The sequence below is a fragment of the Artemia franciscana genome, chromosome 2 (genome assembly GCF_032884065.1).
Source record: "Artemia franciscana chromosome 2, ASM3288406v1, whole genome shotgun sequence".
Classification (NCBI taxonomy): domain Eukaryota; kingdom Metazoa; phylum Arthropoda; class Branchiopoda; order Anostraca; family Artemiidae; genus Artemia; species Artemia franciscana.
In genome coordinates this window covers 13,952,406-13,972,317 of record NC_088864.1, presented here as the reverse complement: position 1 = coordinate 13,972,317, position 19,912 = coordinate 13,952,406, and the positions used below count along the sequence as shown (strand labels likewise).

Genomic DNA, 19,912 nt, shown 5'->3' with positions numbered 1-19,912 from the left:
TATATATAGTAATGGCCATTGGGAAGTGTACAAACATTTTCAGGGGGGATTTTTTTGGTTTGGGAAGGGGGGGAGAAGTTAAGGGAGGAGGGTTAAGTGGAAGGATCTTTCCATGGAGGAATTTGTCATGGGGGAAAAGAATTTCAATAAAGGGGGCGTCGGATTTTCTAGCATTATTGAAAAAACAATGAAAAAATAAATATGACAAGTTTTTTCAACTGAAAGTAAGGAGTAGCATTAAAACTTAAAGCGAACAGAAAGCATTACGCATATGAGGGGTTCACCTCCTCGTAATCCCTCGCTCTTTACGCTAAAGTATTTTAGTAATTTCAAAGTTTCTATTTTAGTAATTTCAACAAAATTTAAGCTTTAGTGTAAAGAGCGAGGTATTGAACCTCCTAATATACGTAATAAAAATATACGAATATAGAAGTTCGTTGCGTAAGTTAATTCGTAAGTTCCGTATATTTTTTACTAATGAAAACGCTCATAAAAAATTAAAAGCTCTATTTGACTTTTTAAGTATCGAAAAATTGGAGGGTAACTAGGCCTCCTCTCCGCTCCTTTTTTCTCAAAATCTTCCGATTAAAACTATTTAGAAAGCCATTTAGCCAAAAAAAATTAATATGCTAATTTTTTTTTTATTATTTATGTGCGGAGAGCCAAAATCAAAACATGTATTAATTCAAAAACGTTCAGAAATTCAATAGAAAAAAAACAAGTTTTTTTACTGAAAGTAAGGAGCGACATTAAAACTTGAAACCTACAGAAATCACTCCGTAAATGAAAGGGGCTTTTCCTCCTCAACATACCGCTCTTTACGCTAAAGTTTTTACTGTTTTAAAAAGTAGAGTTAAGAGAAAGAGTCAAACTTTAGCGAAAAGAGCGGGGCGCTGAAGAAGAAAAGCCCCTTTCATATAAGGAGTAATTTCTGTTCGTTTAAAGTTTTAATTTCGCTCCTTACTTTCAGTTAAAATAATAGTTTTTTTATTTAATGATATATAAGTGTCAATTAAAATAATATTTAATGAAGGGTCGATATCTACGGTTAAGGCACCTATGCTTTACTCTACCGTCATAGTTTTCCCAGGGGAAAGGAGGAGGGGAAGGAGAGTGGTTGAAACACGAAAGCGCATTTTTTGTCAATATTTTTTTTTTTTTTTTAAGAACTTTGGACCATTACCATGGAGGAATTCTGAACTCCCTTCCCCAATTTGAAGGAATAACAAGTTCGATTGACTCCCCAAACGACTCATATACCATCCAAATACAAAAAGGAGCATATCAGCACCCCTCTCATCACTTTTGATAGCCAGTTTTTTAACGAAGCCTGTTAACACCCCCCTCCCCCACTTAAGATACTTATTGCTTCGTTGGTAATTTTCATTTTAAAGCAAAATATGACTTTACTATTCATGACTAATGTTGATTAGTAAAATTGATTTCTTGAAGTTTCCTTATTATTCAGCGACCTTTTTTTTCGTTCTGGACCATTGATCCTTATTTTTCAGAATACCCCTGAGAAAGCAGAAACTTAAAATGCAACTAAATTTTGGGGCTAAAATATTAGAAGCCAAAATGTAGACTTTATCGCTTTGGATCAATGTTATTTTGATGTGGTTTTAGACTGACGTATGGCTTGATTTTTCAAAATTAAAGCTGACTGAATCCTAGACATGCATATACAAGACGAATAAATATAAAAAAAGGTATAATCATTTTAAGCTTAGCACAAAACTGTATCAAACATTCATAGGTCAATTTGACTGTGTCCTTTAAAAACAGCCGCGGAAACTAAAAATGAAGAAGCACAGCTTATTTATTAATATTGATCCTAACCAGGCACATACAGTGGCGTCAATTCACTAATATATTTTTCAAATCTAGAGGGATGGGGGATTATTTTATTCTCAAATTTTGTCACTAAAAATACCAAGAAATGGCACTTTTCGATAAAAGTACCCAAAAAAAAAGTGCTTCTCAAGATATAGAGGGAGCAAATCCCCCCGCCCCCCTGGCGAGACCACACTGGCTAATCATGACAAAACACAAAATCGCAAGGAAAAGAAGAACGAGGACAATTAACAGCCAGTGAAAATATTTAAAACCATGCAAATATTTCGGTCAAGACCTCCGCTTGACCATGCTCAGTACATAATAAGCAGATAAAAATATAAAAAAGAACCTTAAAACAAAAAACAAAACTGTAATGTGTTTATCAGTTTATTCTGCACTGAGGACGGTCAAGCGGAGGTTTTGACCAAAATATTTGCATAATTTTCAATTTTTTCATTGGCTGTTAATTGTCCTCGTTCTTCTTTTCTTTGCGATTTTGTCTTTTGAATATGAAGTGCCCAGAAATTCGAGAAATTTTGGATTTCTGAGTCGACCGTGGTATCTGAGCCCCTTCCCTTCACTGTGTGCGTCCCTGTTCTTAATCCCATTTTAACATATCTTGGTCAGATTGTCAATAGTGAAAAGTTGTTATCATTTCTTGACACTAATCCTTGTTTTACAGAATATCCTTAAAAGTACAAATTCAGTCATTTGGTTTGACCCTAAAACTTTAAAATATTTAAAAAGGGGACTTCAATCCTCATGAAAAAATTATATGCACCTTTCATTGCGACCAACCGTAATCCATCAAACAAGCTATGCAAAAAGGAACCCAGCCAAAAGATGAAAAAATTAGGGTTTCTTCACCCGTAATAATAAACGGCGAAGCTTTTTTGCCGGTAGATCCTACAAATTATTATGTAGATGAGTTTTTTTTTCATAAATTGTATGGGAATACACTTGGTTGTATCAAATTACGCTTTGATGAGGCGCGTGCAGACGCGTAAAGACAGAATAGAGAAGAGGAGGAAAAAAGTCCCCAAGAAGTTTTTCCGCTACTAAATAAACAACATATATGACAGAAAAAGACATATGACTGAAGCCCGTTATATAAAATCAAATAAGATATATATATATATATATATATATATATATATATATATATATATATATATATATATATATATATATATATATATATATATATATATATATATATATATATATATATATATATATATATATATATATATATATATATATATATATATATATATATATATATATATATATATATATATATATATATGTATGTATATATGTATATATATATATATATATATATATATATATATATATATATATATATATATATATATATATATATATATATACATATATATGTATGTATATATGTGTATATATATATATGTATATATCTAGCCTATGTTAAGCATTTCAATCTACTCTTAACTATTTTAGAATCAATACATAATAAATAAAAAAGAATATGGTTGCTTTTGTAAAAATTTGAATTGGATTAAAATAACAAAAATGAAACACCCACATTAGATTGCGCGGGTGCCTCTTAGATATTTTTGCCCCGCCCCAGATTTTGAACAATACCGTTTTTTGATATCCTGATTCAAAATTTCTTTTCATTTTTTATATTTCATTGAAGATGAGAAAAACCTCAAAACCACCCCCAAGATATTTTAAAAACGATTTCCCCCCCCCCTCAAAATTTTCGAGAATTGGCACTACTCTTTCTGAAAGGTGATTCAGCACAGTTAGAGGTACTAGTGGTTTTAAATTCCCTTTAAACCTACTTTAAAGCCCCAAAGGCTCTTGTTTTATAAATTTCTCATGCTCTTTAGTATCAGAAGACCCAAAAAAGAGCCTTTACAGATGATAGCGAGATTTGTATACCTTTTACCTTTCAAAACTGCCCCCAGAGCTTTTCCCCAAGGAGTTTCGTGCCCAAAGACTAGCACATTATATACATTTTAACTTTTTTCTTTTCCACTTGATTTTCCACCGACGTTCTTAGGACTGAATTCCCTACCCAATCGCCCTGCTTCAAAATATGCTCAATTTCCTAAAGAAAATTTCAACAGTTATTTTTTTTTTTAGGTTTTAAAACATACAAAAGCCATTTAGCGATGCATATACCACACGCGGGCAGAACAATTCAAGCCGAACCAACAGCAACAATAGGCATGCAATTTAAACACAGGATAGCTCTTGATCTGCTTGATTTACCATCCAGCGGTCGCAGACCTTCCATAGAAGCTGAATATGATGGATACTCATCCGGATCCTCAAAAAGTTTCACCGTGGGTAACTGGGTAATTCACTTATAATTGTTATTTACCGGAAACCCATAATCAGCTATTAAATGATCTAGAAAGTGATGGGATTCCTCTCCGGCAAGGACGTATCCAGGATTTTTGTTCGGGGGGGGGGAGCAAAAAAACCTGTCAAAAATGTGTTTATATTCATTACGTTTCTACGAGTCGAACCCAACATTTCGGGGGGGGGGGCAAGCTCGGTATCTCTTGGATACGGCCTCGCTCTCCGGTAAAAAAAAATAGTAATGTAAATCTGTAAAACAATGGTAAATTTAATTTAAATTTGATGCATATTCCACAATTCGAAAGCGGCATTCCCAAAAGTCCATTTTAATTAAACCGACCTTAAAAATTTTGTTGAATTTTTACGCGGTAAACTGGTTAAATCTTTGTGTGCACAAGAGCATTCCCTGAAAATATGAATAAAAAATATAGTTTGATTATCAAACACTATAGAACGTTTTGAAAGAAATTTGACTAAATTAATACTTAAATGTCCTTAAATACATTCCATACAGTTGAGCCAGTGAGCAAACAAGACAAATTCCGGTTAAGCTCAGTAATGCTCACAAAGAAAATACATCGGCTATGGAATAATAAATATCTTTCTTAAAATCCAACTTGACCCAGGGAACCCAATTCTTGGAAGTATAGAGGGCCAAAATGTTTTGGGGGCACATAAATTTGGAAAAGCGCATAAACAGATGGCATATGAAAAGCATAATAAATATAAGACAATCATAAAAATATTGAGATTTCAAAAGAGGATTGACATAAATACCCTCTCTGTGTCCGCTTGTATGTAATACATCTTTTTAATGAATTATAATTAAGAGGAATAAAATAAACTTGAACAGGACTTACCCAGTTGGGTAAGTAGCAATTTAAATCAAAGTATTGCCCACGGTGTTTTTCCTCACTATAATCAGCAACATCTGCTTGAAGGGCTAAAGCGGCGAGCAATAGAAATGTCTCTTCCCCACAAGGTTGACTGTAGTGAACAACGTTCTCCCTCAGTTGAAGATAGAAATGCAAACGTGTAACACGATCCCTGTGCAAAGAAAAACAATATTCTATATTTAGTTATAACAAACATGTGGTGCGTTTTCAATGATAAGAGCGTTCAGAAAAATCCTCTTAAAGTTTTGAGAAGCTAGCAGAATTTTCTCCAAGTTCTAGATTTTTTTTCCAGTGCTTTTCTCAAGTAAAGAGGTCGCATATATTGAAACATTCTCCCCCTAGATCTTTTGTATAAAGACCTAGCAAGCCGGCTAGCAGGATTTGCCAACCTTGTCCAGAACCCGATAGACATACAGCATTTCAACATACGAGGTCCTCTTGAAATTTTTACGTTTTACAATTTTTTTCACGCAAGAATTTGGGCCTTCTCGTATGTTTTCTTTTTTTGTAGTTTTCAAATTTGCATTCCCTCGCAAATAAATTCCTGCACATGTCTGTTTCAAATATATACTCAATTTTTTTTATTTTTCAATTCTTACCTAAAAATTATTTTTTAATCAAAATGTGAACTAGAAATTCACAACTCCACACAAAAAAGACCCAATATGTCTCAGTCAAAATTGTTAACGTAAAATTTTACTTCTAACAAATATTTTTATTCAGTTTGGTTTAAACGACAAGTAACTATTTCACTAAGTTTGGTTTCTATGAGAATGCGCAACTCTGTAAGTGATTCTCCTTTGTCTTCTTGCAACAAATTTTTTACTCATTTCTATTTTTAAACAGATTAGCCCCGCGTTCAATAAGGTTGTTGCAATTAATTTGTGTCATTTTTGGCTTCAATAGGCAATAACATTTATTGAATTGCGCTCACTAGAGCTTATTGAAACCAATAAGATTAATTATTTGCTTATTATGCGTCACGGCTCAATAAGCTGCAATTTGTACTTTTCTAGATAAAAAAAATTCTTGGCAGATTTATCTAGAATCTTCCTCTTAGAATCTTTTAATATATTATATGATAAAATATTTTGTTTTATCAAAAATAAAATATTATATTTAAATAATAAATTTTCATTTATATTAGAACAATTTTTATATAATAGAACCAGCATAGGCGTATAGAGAGGGAAAGTTAGACAGCTAGACTTTGACCTTATTTTAAGAATTTTCAAATTACTTGCGTAAAATTAATTTTGCTGTCCAAAGACATTCAATAGAGCAAAAAAACTGCACTTATTCAAATAAATCATTACAATTAATTATAAAAAGCTATATTGAGCGTGAGGGAGATATTACACAAGCACTGAATGGGTGCACAAGACGGAGCGCTGATTTCCTACCACCTGGTGCACATCTTGGAACGTCACGTGCGCCAAAAGTTCCGCCGCACTTGGCACAGTCCCCAACAACGCTTGGCACAGTCCCCAATAACGCTAGGCTCACTCCCCAAAAATACCTGGTACAGTTCCGCGACGCTTGGCACGCGCAACCTGGCTTACACGATTTATAAGAGAGAATTGACCCCTCGGTGCAAAGACAGTTCAGTTGCAGTAATTCACGAGGTAGTTGTTACAAAAACAAAATCTTATAGGAGTGAAAAGACCGAAAGAAAGTGTTGCGTCGTTCGATTGTTATTGAAAAAAAATTGTACAAGAAGGGCTTTTATATGGACTAGATAATTACGAGATAAAGATAATTATGACCTCAAAAGCTCGAAATTCGAACTATTCTTTCATTGAGACAAGAAGATATAATACATTTTGAGAAAATATAATTTTTTTTACTATTTTGAGAAAAGACTGAGATACAGAACCGCAGATTCGACCAATGAATTGATCACGTCTCATTTAATAGGGTGAGTTATAACTATAAATGTAACAGAAAGCTTCACATGCAGTCTTTTGAATTGCCACAGTCAAGTTAATAATCAATGACTATTAATTGATAAGTAATTTAGTTTATATCTTACCGGAAAAATAGTGGATTGTCAACATAATACTGAACTCTGAAGTGGAACGTCAGAAGGGGATTTCCATGAGCATCCAAACCCTAGAAATCAAATAAGAAAAGATTATTCTATCCAAAACTGTTGGAAAGCCTTCTAAGTGTAAAACTGGGATAAAAATTGTACAGAAACTAAGATGCTAACTCAGATTATTAATCCTCAAGAGTAAAACTTCTTGGATTTTTTTTTCTTTTCAGCAGGCCAGTCAAGAAGATGCCGATATAAACTTAATATGGAGTGAGTCTAATTACTGCCTATTACATTGTTTGATATACAATGGACAAAAGTGTTGTTTTTGTTCTTTGGGGGGGATACTACTCGGGTGATAGACTTGTGTGAGCACCACCTATCCGCTACCCCACTTCTTATGCAGCATTTGTCGCATTATTTCAGGCTTGTATTTCTCAGCAATATGTTCCAACTGCTCTTTCGGAAGGTCTTGTTACCTGTGTCTTGAAGAAGGGCAAAAACCCAAAGGTTTGTGAATCGTACTGACCAATTACTATCTGCTCTACAATTGGTAAGATTTTTGAAAAGATGATCTTTCAAGAAATAAACACATGGTGCGACCATGGGTACAATCAGTTTTGATTTCGGGAAGGCTTGGGCGTGCAAAACGCACACGCAATTTTTGGCGATTTTAGACCGCTATAGGATGCTGAAAAAGAACCTGTACGTTTGTACAATCTACATTACAAAGGCGTTTGATTCCATTACCCATTCACGTGCTAATCCTTTTCTATTGAGTAGTGGAATAAACCCTTTTCTCTGATGTCTCTTATGGACTGATATAGTAATGCGTCCATACGGGCGCGGCTGGGTATTCAGCTGAGCAAACCCATCACTATTCGAAAAGGTGTCAAACAAGGCTCTGAACTTAGTCCAGCTCTTTTCAATAATGCCATCCGAACCGTTACTAAAAATATTTATACATTTCTAATTGAGCCCCATATTGGTTTCAGCCACCTCTCTTACGCAGACGATATCCTTCTACTATCAGATGATCATCAAGTTTTCTAAAATACAGTTAATACGGTATGCTCTTGTCTCAATGAGATTCAGCTTCGAGTCGCCTCTTAAAACTGAGCTTCTCGTCTATGGTTTGTCTCAACAATCTCCCGTTACTATTAATGTTGGTTCAGAAACTATTTCTGCATCGTCTTCTCTGAATTATTTAGGTCTCTCGTTTGGATCAAATGTTTCAACTACTAAAACACTTGCTATCTCAGCGTAGAAAGAAAAGCTTAAAAAATCGTACGGGCTGCTTGCTCGTGTTAAAGGCCACAAAATAACCCTGGGCAGACTTTACAACGCTTTTTTCGCCCCATATGTCTTCTTCCAGGTCACTTTGTGGTGATTTTTCACAATATCTGAGTGGAAGAAAATTAGATGTCTATTCTTCCGTCTTTGCAACGCAGTTGCCGCTTTAGACTCGCAACCGGTACATTTTGAGTAGATATGGGCATCGTTGATATTTCTTCAAAAGTGGACCAGCCTGTGGACAAGTTCCGTAAGCGTCGAAAAAATATTGTTGACTTTACACCTAACTGTATATCTTAATTGTGTTCTATAGCTTGATTGTTTTTTTTGTGAGTTTGCTCTTGTTTATTGTTTCCAATTTAATTGTTCTTTACTTTTTGTAAGTCCATTTCATGTATGTATTAAATTTAAAAAAACAAGTTCTTTAACTGAAAGTAAGAAGCGACATTAAAACTCAAAACGAGCAGAAATTGTACCGTATATGAAAGGGACTGTCCCCTCCTCAACTCCCCGCTCTTTGCGCTAGTTTTTTCTTATTATTTTAAAAAGTAGAGGTGTAAGAAAGAGTCAAACTTTAGCGTAAAGAGCAGGGCGTTAAGGAGGGCCGTTTTTTTCCTATATTTGAGTCAGGAGGGGGGGGGTACTATAATTAGTTTTTCCCCGAGCGCCACCAACCCTAGAAACTGTTCTAAGTGTATTTCACATGTTCCAACAAATTCTAAAAGAATAAAAGCTTAAGAATTGTTCGATTACTTCAGAAGACGAGAAAATACTAATTTTTGATGGTCGTCTTCCAACAAGGAGAATCCTGAATATTACGTCAGGTTTATCCAACCTGTAGTCAGGGAGCCACTCAACGAAAAGGTGTCGGGTAGGTGATCAGTGAGCAGCAGAAGGTTTGACAACGGAATATGGGGTAATCGATAGCGCTGATCACGAAAATGGGCGTTATATACTCGGCCGGGGGGTGCTTGACCCCGAAAATTGAAAATTTCGCGTTTTTTTTTTACTATTAAATCACGTTTCGGAAAAATTTCCACAATGATCGCCAAATCTTTCGTAACTGATGCCAGAAGTGACGAGTACAGTAGGGACCATCGCGAATGACCTTGAAACTTGCAATTTTAATTTTTTTTTATTCGCGCTGGAAAAGATTTCACGCCTAGATTCAGCTGGTAGCGGATAGTTTTATTATGTCAGACAGGAAGATTGCCACTATACTCAACAATGACCTTGATTACAACTCTCTTTCATTCCTAATCAGAATTATTAGTAAACTTGACAAGATTATTATTCAATAAGCTTGAATAAACAAAAAAAAGATTACTATACTAACACCTGCTACGGATTTCGTGAACGGCACTTGTTACTACAAAAGTTAAAAAGTAGCTCAGCATATCAAATTATCCATCAAGCATATCAAACTCGTCCATAAAACACTCCCCACCACAGCCACAAAGTAAATCGCAAGGTCTATTTCCAGCACATGAACATTTTTTTGTATAGCGCTTGCACGAGCAGTACTAGGAGACCACACCTTCTGGAAATACCTGAAGGGTAGACACAACTGGCCTAACCCCACCGTCTTGAAACATCCAGCCAAATTGCAGGGGATCCAGAAACTGTGGCTTTGCTCGATTTGCTTGCAAAAAAATGTCCAACTGCAGGTACACGCGCTTAGCATGACACTCAAAGGCAGCGTCAGATGGTGGCAAATACTTAAGCTCCCGCTTTCGAGGGTACAAATGCACTCTTAATTCATTAAGAGAGGTAAAGTGGTCTGGGTCTTTTCCGTATGAGGCAACAACGACCTTTTTGCAAATCACACTGAATTTTTCTAGAACCGCAGGGCCGAGCTTTGACTTCTGTATCTCTTGGACAAGCAAAGCAATCGGTTTCTCCAATCCCCATTTCTCGACAGCCTTGGCCACCACTCGTTTTCCTTTAGAAAACATGAAACCCACGGTATCACACCCTGAAAGCGTATGAAGAAGTCAGATGGAGTGAACAAAATCGTTCGGTAAATTGCTGCAAAGCCGATGTATAGGCACTGAATAGCTGTGGAACCTGACATAAACTTTCCGCTTTTCACAATTTGGGTGGTTCCCAAGGAATAACTTGTAGTGATATAGCAAGACGAAAACTATGTCTGTGTCATTCGCATCGACCAAAACGACATCGAAACCCCTCTCCAAACAGTCCAACATGTGTAACACAACTCTTGTATCGGCCTCTTCATGGGTACAGCTCAAACGCTCTTCAAAGTTTGTATCAGCATTTCCACTTCTGTTGAGCATCACCACTCTCATCCGGTCTCGAAAGCCTCCTGAGAGGTACACAGTGAACCCTGCTTGCAGCAGGTGAGCTGAGTTTTCAAACTCACCGAATAGAAGCTCAATCAGTCTTGCATTTGTCTTGGAATTTGAGAGCAACGAGTTCCAGTCATCTAAGTTTGAGTGTCTACCTAGAGCTACCGGAGACCTGTTTGGACATCCTCACTGCTCATGGCAACCACCGCAGTCCTTTAGGCAGATCACCTTGCCTTCTTCGTCGGAATATCCAAAAATCCCATCATATCTATCTGCAAGGACGTGCAGCTCCTTAACGTTGCTGTTGAAAGACACAAGCGCAGAAAATGTCCGTTTTCCATAGCTCTCAACGGTTTCCGATGGATTTGGTGGATGGCTTCTGAGGTAGGGCATCAAGTCTACCACCCTTGAGTGAGTCGACTCACTGCTAATCTCGAGGTTAACGGGCCACTCGCTCAAGCTGATTTTTGTTTTCAAATACTCCAGAAGAGCTGACTTTGTTCCTGTCCGAAGCACAACCATTCCAGATATGGCACTTCTCTGGAATATAGAAGGTGCATATGGAAGAAGCTCATGGGAAAGCAAATTCTTTAGATGGTGAAGTCCTCTTTCGCCTGTAAAGTCAACACTCACCAATACCCTTTTGACAGTTTGAAGTTCAACATTGGTAAGGCTATTTACAGCACTAGAAGTATTGGTTGCTTTTTTCTGTTTCGCCTTCTCATTATTCATGACCTTTACTTTGCTAAAGGCACCTTTTTCACCGTCCAAGTAGCGATCAACCGCTCTGCTTCCAACAGATCGCACACTGAGGAGACTGTCAGCTATCTCACTATTAACTGTCTCAAGCGTATAAATATTCAGCATATCTTCGTCAGTGGATCGAAAGGGATTGAGCCTGGCTTCCAGAACAGACTTCACTTTATCAACAGCCATGTGTTGCCGCAGAACGAAGAAAGGGTGATCTTCGTGGTGAGAGGAGTCAAACTCAGTCTGGGGAACAATGCGTAGCATCTCAGTGAATGTAGACGAGACTGAGGCACAGAACGGAAGAGTTAAAGTCCACTTCACCAGTGACAACTCATTCATGGTAATACCCGTCATTCCACCTTCCGTTTTTGAATCTAAATTAATGGTAGATTCTACAGCATGGTCTGGGGATATGCAGTTGAATTTTGCATTCCTCCTCTTCACATTGAACAGTCCATTGTGGAATGCCCGATCTACTTCTTGAGGTAAGCCCTGCATCTCAGCCAGGTACTCAATCAAGCAAGTGCCATACTTATAGTGACCACATGCAACTAAATAAGGAAGCATTTTGCTAGCTCCTTCAAGATGGCCATCCCAGTCACCAGATCTTTCACTGTACAAAAACTGCCACAAAACCAGTACCATTTCTTTGTACTGCTTCCAGAACTTGTGGGTTTTTGAGCGTGCACGAGAAGTCTCGAACCTTTCTAACCACGGGGACAATGCGGTAAGTTTTTCCTTTAGACAGTTCAAGTTTTCATCACCCTCTCTTGAGATCTTCAAGTTTTGCAGTAAATCTCCCATTTCTTCAAAGATAGTGATGCACGATGAATCGTCTGATTCTGCGCAAAAATCTTCGAAAGCTTCCCAGTACAGAATGGATATTGCCTCGAGGACTAACGTATGAGCAGCGAGAGCTTTATAGTACGGTTTACCACTCATCACTTTCTTTGCGGTTCCTTCCAACAGAATTCCAGCCTCGTAAATCACCTCTTCTAGACCCGAGCACTTCATTATATGACCGATGGCACCCATGAAGTTCATTAAAATATGAAGACCGCCCATTCTGAGGACAACATCAGAATATGCTTGGAAAAATATGATATGGAAAATCTATCTGGCCGGGTGAACCCTGACGCATTCACACTGGATAGATGCCGCTGCTTATCCGAGCTAAAAATTCGGTCAATCCGCTTTTCTGTCAATAGTTCAAAAACGAGAAGAGTTAGAGAATTTCTGGATCAGTCATTTTGTAGGACAATAAATTTCCTACAGAAGCCATTAAAAAAAAATACACCTCAGTCAGGCAAATTTTCAAGATGGATCAAGATTAATCCAAAAGAGAGATAAATTGTGTTAACTTTTTCGTCGAAATTTTGTGATTACAATTGAACGGCAAAAGATAAAAATGTTTTGAAAAGAGAATATGATTCTTTATTTAATTACCTTCGATCTGAGGTATAACTGAACAATTTTGGAGTAACCTGTAATTTTTTATCGATTTTAATATAATTTTTGCCAGTTAAGATGGATTTTTAGGGAATTTGAAGAAATGTGGATGTCGCACCCATTTGTCGACTATATAACGCCGATTTTCGTTTTCAGCATGGTCGATTGCATTAGATTGCACACTCAAACCTTCTGCTGCTTGCTGATCACCTCAATCCTTAAATATCAACATTTCTCTCGTGTGGCTCCCTGACTACTGTGTGAAAATTGCCATGGATTCCCTCTACTCTTTCAGCTGCATTTTTTTTTACGGTTGAGCGACTCTAAAAGGAATCTCATAAATTCCGTTTAAACAAAAATGTAATGGTAAATAAAAGATGAACAACGACCGGTTTAATATGGATGACAGGATTTCTACAAATCATGAGAGAATAGCAGCCATTTTATAAGATACAAATATATAAATCAACTGTCATAGATATAGAAAACAAGCTTCGTCGTTACCCACATATCTATGATACAAGTAATATATAACAGTAAGAATAATTCCTGTTCAAGGCCGTATCTAGGGAGAGGGGTACCATGTTCGACCCCCTCCCCGCCCTCCTCGAATTTTATTTCAACTTGCAAAGAGTAATAAAAGTGTATGTAAACAAATTTTTGATGCGTTTTACGGTTTTTTTGTATTCTCCCCTCGAACAAAAATCCTAGATACGCCCTAGTTCCTATTCATAAGATGGTTTATGGCTAGAATTACGGTACTTACTATTTTCACCATAAACTAATTATAAAACTAGCCAAAACAACTGGCGAACGACAAGCAAAAAAAAAAAAAAACCGGGGACATACTGTTTTGCAAGAAAAAAAAATCTGCTAACTTTGGATGCATCCGAAAGATAAACACTCGCTACAGGTACTGATTATATAATATCACGTGATTGTCGTCAGATCATTTGATTGACTGGGAGTTATAAACACTAACGAATCATATATGCCGTTTTTGAATTGGCAACCGCCAATTCTCCAAATACCCAACTCTCCCACGAACTAACCCAGTGATTACAAAAATCTCCACCCGGTCATATAAATATATATCGTTAAGAGCCTTAATTTTAGAAGAATAAAAAATTATGCGAGTGACGTAATTTTTATATACATCAGTATTGCAATGAGGTTGTCACACTTGTCACGCGTATCTTGAAAAATTGAAGATTTTCATGAAATTTACATTAAATTGTTTCAATTGTTTGGATTAAGTTAAATTGTTTCAATTAAATTGTTGGACTAGCTTCAATAATCAAATAACTTCGAACAAAAGTTATGTTAATTTTTCCTTTTAAATTATGTTAAATCAAAATAAGAAATAGTTAAAATAAATTAGAATATTTAAATTATCTTAATTATTTTTATTTTGAATTATGTTAAAATATTTTAAATTTAATTATTTTTTATGTTAAACTATGTTAAATCTAACAGTTATGTTAAAGTTATGTTTATACGTGGGCTACATAATTTTCTTTGCTTAGTGATTTTCTTGGTCACTCAATAAAACCGTAGTTTTTTCGAGCAAATTACCTAAAAAATGGAGTTATATGTTAAATAAATTGCAAATTACTTTTATTACCTCAGGCATTTACCGTGAAATTTGTGCCGCAAAGGACCACGGAAATATTGCAATGTGATCATTGCTGTATAAGATTTATTAATTTAATTTATATAAAATATTTTGCCGTTTTTTATGCATATAGCAATTATGCTGCCAAATAGCACCGACAACAAAGACATGCCGGCATAAGCAGAGAAAAAGTTCTAGAATTCTCGACCGCAATCCATCATTAGTTACGTAAGAATGACATTAATCATGAAGAGGATTTTGCATTCTTATTTTTGTATATCAAGTCTGTTCTTCTTATGGAAAGTTTTGAACGGTAGTTCAAATTGTAGACTTGCGTCATCCATCCAAAATCAGAATGACCTACGCATATAGACCTACATACGAAAAAATAACATCATTTTAGTAAACTTCAATTATGAATTAATACACGGGGAGGGGCCTTCGGCCCCCCCCCCAAAAAAAATTGTGAAATGTTTGATTTCCCCATGGTTCCTTGCGATTTCTGGCAAAAGTATGACATTTATTAAGAATCTAGATACAGGTGTGACGCCTTTTTTTTTGGATTTTACAGCATTCAATTATCCGGTCAAGCCATTGCCCAATTATTAACTCATTTTCTGTCTAACTTTTTACCCTCTTTGAAGTAATTAGCGTTTGTAGTGTTATTTTTTTCGTAAGGAGAATTTGCTTTCCACAGCAAAATAGAATTACCCTTGATATTAGGGTGTTTACCCCCCCCCCTTTTCAGGATAAAGTACAGCTTTCAACGGATCAATTTTGGAAAAACTATCATTTTCATTAAAATAAACGTTTTCGCAATAGAAGAACTACCCCCAACAGCACCCATATTACACTGTTAACCCTAAAATTTCCATTTCAGTGGGATATAATAGATTAATCACTGGCTCTAAATTGCTATAAACATAACCTGAGCATAAAACGTACTTTTGAGGCTTCAGTCTTCTTCCCCCCATCCACTACAATACTACAGACAAAAGTTAATCTGTATTTTCTGATGTACGGGCTTTTTGCATTTATTTAGCTACTAAATAAAAAATTGCTACTTTATATCTACTATTGCGAAGGTTTTTTCCCCCCCCCCCGAAAAAAAATTCCTGCGTACGTGCCTGACTAGTTTACAGACGCTTACTTAAAAACTCGAAAAAGAGTTGTCTTGAAGTTTTGTCGGTGCTTGTGCATTATCAAGTGCAAGCTCAAGAATTTGGATCAAGATAAGACAATAACCGGTTTCTTCCTTAGTTTCTTTCAGCTTAGCATGAGACAAACAAAGACAAGAGACAGAATAGATGGGAAATATATAATTTGGGCTATATATTTGCACATTAGGGAGAGGGTGGGGGAAAAGTATTAGATAGTGTGAAGTTAGAAAACAATTCTTACTTCATAATATGCAAAAAAATGTACCATACATACTTTACCCCCAACCCCTAATGTACAAACTATGTAGCCGAAATGTGTTTCTAAAGTATTATATTTTCATCATATTTTTGTATATTTCATTAAAACTGATCAAACTTCATTTTTCGAGTGTGTACCGAATAATGCATGAGTATCGTTTTGTCTACTTCAATAATTGAAACACAAACGGCAAACAGTTTATGGCAAATCCAACTCAAAATCACAAAATATGTACACAATGTAGTCTTTGATTTTGGATGACAGCCACTTTTATATGTCTTCTTTCAATCGCTCATTTGCACAAAGTTACACACACCTGGCATTAGAGTTATCCAAGTTCGGGAGGTGTCACTATTTTGAAAGGAGGTAAGAAGTTGAGGGCGTCCTCCCTGGCCCAATATGGGCTACGCTCACTTCTAAAGTGTAATCCCAAAATTTCAAGAATTAGCAGTCATTGGTCTGCACCTTGCTAAATATTACCTAACATCAGTTGTTACCACATTGTTACCATTGGTACAATGGAGGTTCTGGTCTTTCCTTTGCCCTGGGCAAAATCTTGATTAGTGCCCCCTCCCTGTCCCCTACAAAATATATAGGCCAAATATAAAAAATCACTTATTTATAGTTATTTTTTCAATTAATTATCTAATTATTATAGATAATTTAAATTTTTAATAGGAATTACTTAGTTTTTTTATCAATAATTTACAAATTATTTTCATTTATTACTGCACCCTTTACTTTTATTTAATAAAAATAAAATACAAAATTGTAAAGTTGTTATAACCGTTCCATTATTTATTTGAAATTTGCTGCCGCCAAAATTTCTGCGCCCTTAAACCAATAGTTCGTATTTGTTATAAGTCTCTTTCTCTAACCGACATTTGAGAAATTCGAAGGATAGGCTCTACCCCCCCCCCCCTGAAAAAATCAATCTTCATATCTACATTTTTCTTAGCTTTGAGGAATTTGGAATTCGGTGCACGACCAAGACAAGGACTAAATACGGTCGGCTTTTCCTGCATTTGGACATTGCATTTGGTCTACACTCGCACCTAAAGTCTTGTCCCCGCCCCCATTTCATTGCGTGAGCTGACTTGCGCAGGTCCTCGCATCACAATCATATATCAATTAGTCTGATAAAATATTGACCGCTTGTTTTTTTTTTATGATTATTCGCCAAGCCGAAGGGTTCCTGTCTCTTAGAAATGTAGCCTACATCATGTGACGCGTGCCAATTGTGGTGGAACTGTGCGGCACACTTAGCATTTCGAGATGTAGGCCTACACCAGGTGACGGGAAGTCAGCACCCCCCCCCCATGTCAAGCAAAACTAGAAGTGCCGCAAAAGCAAACCCTAAATATCCGTAATTTTGACAGGCGATAGTAAGTGTTCTGACATTGACATGCAGATCTCTTTCATTTTATAACATTATTAGCTTCTACTCTTACCACTCGTAATCACGGATGAGGTGGCAACAACTATCCCACCCTAATCCCCTTTTAAGAACCTTCTGAAAAGAGGCGTCTTCCCGCCCTAACCGTCCCACCCGCAAAACTGATCCATTAAGCATCACTCCCTTGCAAGAATCTTAATCCTGCAAAGTTCTGTCCATTATCCTTATTCAAGTCATTTGAATCAGATATTAGATTTTGTGCAACTCAGGTAATTTCTACATTTTTCTGGTTGGCTTTTTACCCAACCAAATCGTAAAACACAAAATTAATTCTTCAGACATGAGGTCGTTTACTGCAGATACCAAGACAAGACGTTTGCATTTTTCCGAGCGCACTACTATATAATCAATAAATTTTTATGAAGGCAGGGCTTGTAAGATGCTTTAAAATTACTCTTGGAAGATAGTAATGGGAAAAAAGTAGTCAAACTGCTTCGGGTTTTCGCCTTCATTATAAATCGTAGACTTACACCAAAGCGTAACTAAATTTTTTTCTGAAATACAAATTCAGAATTACATAGATTGCCATGTAATCTTAAAAACAAACTTTCATTGAATATTTTTCATGTGTCTGAATATCATGGTAAGCCATTTACGGTTTGAACCAACGTACAAATAAAAAAAAGTTTTTTTGCTGAAAGTAAACAAACTGAAAGTTTTTTTTTTTTTAACACCGCTCTTTACGCTAAAGTTTGACTCTTTCTCTCAACTCCACTTCTTTAAAACAGTAAAAAACTTTAGCGTAAAGAGCGGGGCTTTGAGGAGGGAACAGCCCTTTTCATATACGGAGTAATTTCTGTTCGTTTTAAGTTTTAATGTCGCTTCTTACTTTCAGTTATAAAAAACTTGTTTTTTTATTTAATTTATGAGCGTTTTTGAATAAATGCATGTTTGATTTTGGCTCTTCGCACATGAATAATTAAAACGAAAATTGCATATTAGTTTATTTCTTGGCTAAATGGTTTTCTCATAATTTTGATCGGACAATTTTGAGAAAAAAGGAGCGGGGGAGTAGGCCTAGTTACCCTCGAATTTTTTGTTTATTTAAAAAGACAACTAGAACTTTTAATTTTTTACGAACGTTTTTACCAGTAAAAATATACGTAACTTACGTAACGAACTTATATATTCGTATGTTTTATTACGTATATGAGGGGGTTCACCTCGTCAATACCTCGCTCTTTATACTGAAGCTTAAATTTTGTCCCAATTCCTTAAGAATTACCCCTGAATCACAAAGGTCGTGAAATAAATAGTTAAAATTAATAATATTACTTTAGCGTAAAGAGCAAGGTATTAGGAGGAGGTGAAACCCTCATATGCGTAATAATTTCTGTTCGTTTTAATTTTTAACCCTGCTCCTCACTTTCAGTTGAAAAAACTTTTTCATATTTATTTTTTCATTGTTTTTTTTAATGCTAAAAAATCCTCCGCTCCCTTCATGAAAATTTTCTTCCACCATGGAAGGTTCCCCCCGCATAAATCCCTCCCCTCCCCCGAACCAAAAAATCCCCCTGAAAGCGTCTGTACACTTACCAATAACCATTACAATATATAAACACTGGTCAATGTTTGTAACTTGAGCGCAGGAGGTGTCCTCCAATTTTTTCGGTCACTTAAAAAGGCCACTAGAACTTTTATTTTCCGTTAAAACGAGCTCTTTCGCGACATTCTAGGACCACTGCGTCGATACTATCACCCCTGGGGAAAAAGAATAAACACGCATCCGTGATCTATCTTGTGGCAAAAAATACAAAATTCCACATTTTTGTAGATAGGAGCTTGAAACTTCTACTGTAAGGTTCTCTGATACGCTAACTCTGATGGCGTGATTTTCGTTAAGATTCAATGACTTTTAAGGGGTATTCTCCCCTATTTTATAAAATTAGGCAAATTTTCTCAGGCTCGTAACTTTTGATGGGTAAGTCTAAACTTGGTGAAACTTATATATTTAAAATCAGCACTAAATGTCATTCTCTTGATGTAGCTATTGTAATAAAAATTCCGTTTTTTAGAGTTTCGGTTACTATTGAGTTGGGTGGCTCCTTATTACAATTCGTTACAACGAACCGTTTGATATTTATGAACTTCAATAGCAAAAAAATGTTCCCGGATATACAGAAGAACAACTCCCAGGAAAAACATTCAAAAGGTTCGTTTTGTTTAGGAAAAATCCAATTATATTAATAATTAGCAGTGGCGTAGCTAGAGGGGGGCAAGGCGGAACGGCTGTCCCCAGCCTCTGAGAGGGCACCAATATAAGAACTTTTCCGTCAATATTATAATCTTATGTTTGTTTATATTATGGTAGTGATGGTGGGGGTGGTGTTGGGGGAGAACCAATATTGTCCCTGGGCGATGAAAACATTAGCTGTCGCTCTGGTGATAAGGGTCAAATTCTATAAACTTATTCAGGTAGCCATTGGAAAAAGGACACGGACACACATTTCCAATATTGGGGAGAAATCTCCATCTGGAACACCTTTCAAGTACAAAGTA

The 19,912-nt window shown here is 36.1% G+C and overlaps 1 protein-coding gene across 1 annotated transcript in view; it reads right to left on the bottom strand.

The window, feature by feature from the left end:
- Positions 1-19,912, bottom strand: part of LOC136037565 (protein expanded-like) — a gene marked incomplete at its 5' end in the record, with an annotated part of 106,629 nt that overhangs the window by 75,006 nt on the left and 11,711 nt on the right. Inside the window, 2 exon segments of the mRNA XM_065720290.1 lie at positions 5,052-5,238; positions 7,120-7,199. Coding sequence (XP_065576362.1) covers positions 5,052-5,238; positions 7,120-7,199 — 267 coding nt within the window.